At 30.2% G+C, this 7494-nt stretch overlaps 2 protein-coding genes across 3 annotated transcripts in view; both read right to left on the bottom strand.

Moving 5' to 3' along the window:
- The window catches only part of LOC108971819 (23 kDa integral membrane protein), a 9747-nt gene extending 4773 nt beyond the window's left edge, over positions 1-4974 (bottom strand). Inside the window, exons 1-2 of one of the 2 annotated variants that reach the window (XM_018938113.1) lie at positions 4781-4974; positions 2602-2689 (exon numbers count right to left, since the gene is read on the bottom strand). In XM_018938113.1, coding sequence (XP_018793658.1) covers positions 2602-2661 — 60 coding nt within the window. In that variant the 5' untranslated portion in view covers positions 2662-2689; positions 4781-4974. Of the gene's footprint in view, positions 1-2601; positions 2690-4233; positions 4316-4780 lie in introns of those variants that run through there. The other variant, XM_018938114.1, reaches the window with a different exon arrangement.
- On the bottom strand, positions 2737-4324 carry LOC108971817. The gene is made up of 2 exons (XM_018938111.1): positions 4234-4324; positions 2737-4087 (listed from the first exon to the last, which is right to left on the bottom strand). The coding sequence occupies exon 2, from the start codon at positions 3773-3775 to the stop codon at positions 3050-3052; it is 726 nt and encodes a 241-aa protein (XP_018793656.1). The 5' UTR covers positions 3776-4087; positions 4234-4324; the 3' UTR covers positions 2737-3049.
- Positions 4975-7494: the final 2520 nt, after the last annotated feature.

The raw sequence follows: 7494 nt of genomic DNA, 5'->3' as shown, positions 1-7494 counted from the left end.
GTGCATGCATAAGTGATCTATTGAGTAAAAGTGTACTTCGCGCAARACCAATTCAATTTTCACAAAAAATTAACTGTATTACTTAACTCAGACTGACCTTAAACTATAGACTTCTTGAAAAGCACATACAAATATATGTATGTATAATACATACACATGCACTTMCATATATACTCATGYGCAAACMTAATCGTTTCTTCTTTCATTTTTTACTTAGCACAATTTGAAGCTTAGCTTTAGCACAAATTGGAAACCCATTTTAAAAATCGTATGCATATATAGTATATGTATGTGTACCATATCTACAAAAATGTATCAAAACTAAGCCCAGACCGTTAATAGATATTCATCTGCATATGTATGTACATTGAAAKATACCTTTCTTATGTCTAAAATACTTATACATATGTTCATGCACACCCAGTACTACAGCTATTAAATTATTTACTTGACTTTCGTATTGACCCAAGTGTAATTATTAATAATTGCAATTAAGCCTCATGTGTATGGAGCGAAACTGTGGCAAACGCAGGCGTGAGTTTTTARTTAACTGACAAAGTTTCTTGAAAAATGCCTCGCCTCTAGCATTTTTACATACATATGTATATAGATCGTACATATATATGTAGTCTGCACAAAATTGAAAAATCGCATAATTTCCCGCTAATTTAATTGAAAGTTCAAGTTCTCTGGATATCCGTAAATAGTTTAAATGTGAACAATTCAAGAATAAATTAATGTATTTTATACATATAAATTGTGTATAGAATATATGTACATATGTATAAATCAACATGTGGTAAATTGTTAATCACAATCTCATTAATCATCCACTCATATTTAATTATTTTAATATTGCATGATTTTCTTTGTTAGCATAAAGAAATTGTAGAATTTTTCATATGTATATGTATGTACAGAAATTATACTTTATCAAAAAACTATTCTACTTATACCTGGAAGCACCGTTTTTAAAAAACGGCAAGTCGCATAATTTTTTAAACGTCTTAATATCAGCTTTATGACTTTAAAATCATGCAAATTTGTAGAAAAAATTTAATAATTTCGTTCTGAAAATTCCAATCTACGTATTTTTATATTTTCCAAAGAGAATTTGTCACGCTTAGAGAAGCTTCAAACTGTAAATTGTCGCCACAAAGTCAATAAGGTGTATTTGCATGCAAAGCTAATAAAAAAATTGTACTTGCATTTTCAGTCACCGAATACAATATAACTTATTATTTTCTCATATAAACGTACTCTAAGGCAATAATATTCTAATAGTTACTTATATAATATATACGTACATATACATATGTACATAAATATGAATTCTATTACGTCTCTATAGAGTAGTGAAATAATATGCGTTATTTATAAAACGATGACGTTTAGCGTTGTACTGAAAGTAAACTTGTTTTCAAATGTTGCTTCTAAGCCATCTTTGTGGCTTATATATGTACATATGTGTTTTCTACACCTTACATTTGTTTCAAGCTCAATTTACAAAATTTTTGAAAACCAGTTATTCAGAATTTGACATAAATATGTACAAACATACATAAATACTTCTTTATATGTGTTAAAAATATGAGTACATATATAAAAAAATCTATGCTCTTGCTGAACCCCTTTTATGTATGTAAATACATACATACATATATGCATGATAATATGTATATAAACCGGTTCATAGAACTTATATTTGCGCTTTGCAGTTAAAATTTTTCTACACTCTTAATTGTTTTCAAATTCAACTGGCTTAGAGAATTGATTTTGCATTCACATAAATATTAATATATGTACATATCTCAACAAATACCCAAGTATTACTAACACATACATACATGCTCATGCCTGCGCTATGTACAAACATATAACAATTAATTTAAAAAATTTTTGTTTACCAAGTTATGACTTATTATAAAGAGATTGTACAATTCGAGAAGTATACTTAAATCTGTGTTACCATTGTAAACATATTTACTTATGTACATACATACATATTTATGTGTATGTATAAGAAAAAAGCTCCCATAAATTCTATACACAATTAAAATCTTTGTCAAGTTTTACATTGACATTGACACAGAATCGCCTTTAATTCAAACACAAAAAGAATGCTTGGATTATATTCTTAATAAAGTTAGATTTTAATCTAATAAGAAGACAACATCCAGGTAAAAGTCCATTAAAAACACGATATATGTACTTATACGAAGCTTTAAATATACATAAATTAAAAAAGACATATCGATTTTTTTTTTTAAAGTGAAGTAGAAATTAAAAGGCGCAACCTTCCAAATAAATATGATAATTGGTCAGGTTCGTGCATCCAAATTCAGTGTCTAAGCTAACCAGCTAAAAATATAACTGAATAATATAAATTATGTTAAATCGAGAAATTGATGATCTCACAATTTTGCAAACATTTTGTGCGCTAAAAARTATTATATTATTACAATAAGTCGACTGCAACTTGCATATTTCTAAAAAAAATATTTAAATTTAGTATAAAAAATAAAATGTTAATATTAGTCTGCCTATATTTTATATACCAGTCAGTCTGTGTGTAGAGATTGAAGTTATAAAAAAACTTACCGAACATAGCAAATTAAACAAGAACAAAAGGTATTTAACCAAAGAGATGCCACAACTCATTGTGCGAACTTTTAAGTTATAGTTAAAGCTGCAGAAGAAAACAACGAAATACGAATAATAATAAAAAGACCATAATTTCAATAATAATTTCTACCGTTTTACAAACAGTATTTATTGACATTTAAGTGGCGCCAGATTGTGATTGGAGCTTTGTATATACAATGTCAAAAATTAAAATTCATTAAACAAAAATTGCAAAACAAATGCAAGYATTCATAAAAGTAGGCACTTAAAATATCGAAGTACTAAACACGTATTGTTTTCTAAGCAGAAGCACGCAATGAAAATATCATAAAAGATATATATATATTCCTCACAGAGCTTGAAATCAAGTAAGATCCAAACGCAGTTTACCACACAGCAAACGTTGGCTAATATTTACGGCTCCTTAGCGTACTAGTTCCGGCAGTAAAGACTTTCGCGAAAATATTTTAGCCTTTGCATCAAGCAGCATACTCCACAGTGATGGATGTTTAGCTAACCAATACACCCAGGATTGTTTTGTCAATGCGCTCGCTTCCACTTTCTTTAGATGATCATAATATTTGGCATTACGCTTCACAGCGGCAGCCTCATCGGGCGCAAAGCGTGCAAAACATAATTTCAATAAAGTTTCGGATATGTCGATTAGACGTCCACCTTTGGGCGGATGCACTAAACACAGTTGACTCACAACAAAATCATCACTTTTACTTTTTGCCAGTGGTAAGAAGGTAGCACGACGACCAACTATGCATGATTGCAACCAAGATATGCCATTACCATTTACTTTAATGCCGGGCAACTTAACGGGCAATACTCTATCTTTGCTGGCGAATATCGGTATGAGCGGTCTGTGGCTGATAAGCAATATGGTATCCTGATCTTTCATTTTTACATCACGTATTAGTCCAGTATGCATAATACGTTCATTTATCAACTTATCTGGGATGTGCGAAGGTTTTTTGAAAGGACGCACCAAATATGCCGGTTTGCGTTTAATATATGCAATCAGTAGCATTAGACCTGATGTACCATATATAGCAGCTTGCGTGCCAATTGTGTCCTGCTCCATATAATTGCATAAACCTTCGTATTTGGAAACTATATATGATGTTAAACTGTTTGTCGCCATTTTAAGGACCAGTAAAACTTAATAACTTCTTTATGAATTTGTGGTTGAAAAATGGACTTGCCAGCTGTTGACGTCCAGACTTGCTGCAGTGCTGTGTTTAATGTAGCTTCTGCCTTGTTTTGATTTCCAGAGCTGTGTTTAATACAAATTTTATTTAGTACGCTGGCGGTGTTGTTGCTTGAAATTACTTTTTGATTATCACTTTCGGTACGTACGCAAATATATTCGACTTCGATACGGTATGATACGAAGTTATCGTTTAACTCCCACGTAATCGTTTTGTTTATATMTGTATGTRTGTGTGATTATTGCCTAAAATGCCAAAAGTGTTAATTAAACACTATACAACATATAAATCGATTTTGAATTTAAATTATTAGCATAAACCAAATCTAATTTAAATGTTGTGTAACTTTTTCATTTCAAATTATCGATGACATCATATAATTTTTGCGTACACTTTAAGGCCTTCTCGACAATATTATTGTTATATTCAAACGTATTTTTGTGGCGGTGCGTATTTTGAATTTCATTCAAAACAAATTAAGCTCGTTCAAAATCGTATTTTTTCGTAAATTTTTSAATTGCTACTAAATCTCAGCGAACACAAACCAGATGACTGAATCGAAATTGTAGAAACACCTCGTCGTTTCGTCGTTCGTTGATCACAATATTGCTTCCAACACATTCGAAGGTAGAGTACGAGCTGTACCATAAAAACAAGACACAGCAGYATTGGATCACCATGATAAAAACAAACGCATCACCCAAAGCGGGACAAATTTTCTCATCTCTTCTCTTTCACAACATTGCTACACATGTTTTTTTGTATTTTACTTTAAGTTGCCTACTATTTCATTTATATCTTTTTATTTTTAAATTTGTTTCTTGTTTTGCTTTATATTTTCGTAATAAGAAAATTTTTTATTTAGACATTTAAATAGTATAGCCACCCCTCACAATTACAGTTCAATATATTCACGAAAACACAGAATAACGACGTACCTATGAAAGCGAATTTAAAAAATTTCGAATTTCGTTCAACAGGAACTTTGTATATTTCCGTTAGTACAGTACTTTTATTGAATTAAAATTTTTATCCGCATCGGTTGTTCACCAGTTCGATCGTTATTTTAGACTAAAATCTCCAAGTACTGTGGATTTGTAGTGATGCTCCAATACGCGAACGGTGACAACGTCGTAGTCAGTTAGTGAGTCAACCAAGCAGCGAAACAGCAAAACAGCCAGCTAACAGAGGTWGCCGAATAAAAGCCAAGCGAACAGGCAAGCAGCCGCCTCTGAGTTGAGTACTCGCAGCAGCTCAGCTGTCTGATTTCGTGCCAAAACAATCGCCTGTTACTTTTGTTGTTGTTACTGATTGCCTATTCGGCATTAGCACATAATGTTAATATAGTAAATTATATTAKTCCATGTTTGTTTTTGCTTTTATTGCTGTTATGAGTTTGTCTTTGACACACCATAATTCGTACAACTATACGCACAATAATAAATCATCTCTACGTTTGCTGATTCCTCTTCTATTTCCATTGTGGCTRCGTGGAAAAAATATTTGTAAATGAAAAATTGTTACATTATATCATGCTATTGTTGTAATTTGTATGAAAAACTGTAGATATTGGTTTAGGCGATTGTGGGCTGAAATAGCTTTAAATAGTCTATATTGCCAGTAATTAAAACGATCGTTTGACTCATAAAAATAAAAATATTTTTCGCATCCCATTCATTAATACACATGTTTCAATACTATTAAATGTTTTTTATGTACACATATGTATATGTACATATGTACATCATAATCAAAATAAGTAAGTAAACCTATGTTCATTTATGTATGTACATATATACATACATATGTATATGTGACTGCATATGTTTATAGTAGTTTTTGCGCAAAGTTAGTAAAATTCAAAAAAAAAAAAAAAATATCGAACTCCTTGTAAAGTATTATTATAGATGATCTACTTGACGAGATATCTTTACGAAATTTGGCATAGATTATTTTCCAAAATAACGGTCTAAGTTCCAAACATATTATATAGTATATAGCCATCATACATACTAACCGATCAAAATCACAATAAAGATATCTTTATACCCTCTTATGCTATAAGAAATGCTTCTATGTATAATTATTCATCAAATTGGTATGTAAGTGCATATAAATTTATATAAATTCAGTTTACAAATATAAACCACAAACAACAACAAACCTTTGAACATATTTTTCATAAAGAACCATCTGGCAATGRCATAACCCAAAAATTATTTGAGAGTAAATAACAACTTTTTATTCTAATACATTTATTTTATTCTAAAACTGCACAAACATTTTTCATTGTGTTGTTGCCATCAGCAATGTTAGATTGCATGCGTTCACCTTGAGCATAATGATTCTGTAAAGTTGAAAAGCTTTACTGCATGCACTAATGCTGATCTCTTCGATCTGGGTGAAGGACAATTTTATTGCTTTTTTTGTAGATTGCCTATAAATATGTATTTGKATGTATATATGCATATATGTACATATGTGCATACATAAGTTATTTACAGCAAAGAATCGAATACTTTGATTAATAACGGAGACCTGCAATACCAGCGAGAATCTATATGGATTTGCGGTTATAGCGAATATCTTTATATGTACATATGTATGTATGTATATAACTATTTAGGAAGCGTTTTTGTTTGGCGCTGGAAAATGTTATAAAAATTAGTAGTACTGCTATCAAGAGATAGGTGCTTTCAAAAGTAATATTTCCAGTATACATATATTAAATTCTCACAAAATTTGRTTCATATGATGTGACTTCGTTAGGGTAACATTATATCTCGCTAGAACGGCAAGCTCTATTAATAAGAGTTACAATTCACAAATTGCTTAAAAAGTGTTGGTAAGAGCTGGCACGTGGCGTCATGTAGATTTCAGAGTACACAAGCAAATAAAATATTATAATTTAAAATTTCACGGCGAGAAAAGCAATACATTTTTATTAAAGGACGACCAAGAAAATGTGGACTGTTCGGTACAGGTAGAAATGGGTTGTCTCACAAATTCAATACCCTTCAAGCCATTTCAAAAATACCACTGCTCCCTTTTATTTAATAAAAATAATTCTTAAATTTTTTTAGAATCAAAATATTTATTTACAGTCGTATTACATATATACATTTTTTTGTTCGCGCTGATAGCACATCTTATTTTTCTTGAATGCATTTAATTTACAGCCATCGGAGCTACGAAATCAAGGCCCATAAGAAGGTGAAAAGGTTATCTTTTGCCTTTGCAAATAATTAATACCATTATGGCAATTAAAATTTTGAATTGATAAGTATATTTAAGAGTACTTATGTACATACCATATATTTTTAATATTTAAATATACATATAGATACATATGTATTATATATATTAGTGTGGTAAAAATATATTTTTGTAAACAAATATAAAAAATATAAAAATTTGCATCTGCGAAATCTGCATATGTGTGTATTTATGTATGTATGTATGCGCACGTGTGGTTAAAATATGTATACGAAATCTTTAAATATAATGGAAAACATAAAAATAGAAGCTCGTTTATAAGTGAAAGTGTCACAAAAATCACACAAATATACGAACAAATAAATGTACCTGCATAATACATATATAACCACATACATACATACAAGATCATATAAATATGTGTATATAATTTAAA

Source organism: Bactrocera latifrons, unplaced genomic scaffold (genome assembly GCF_001853355.1).
Source record: "Bactrocera latifrons isolate USDA-ARS-PBARC rearing strain unplaced genomic scaffold, ASM185335v1 scaffold_36, whole genome shotgun sequence".
In the NCBI taxonomy this organism is placed as follows: Eukaryota; Metazoa; Arthropoda; class Insecta; order Diptera; family Tephritidae; genus Bactrocera; species Bactrocera latifrons.
Note: the sequence above shows the minus strand (reverse complement) of the source record. Positions and strands in the feature narration are given on the sequence as shown.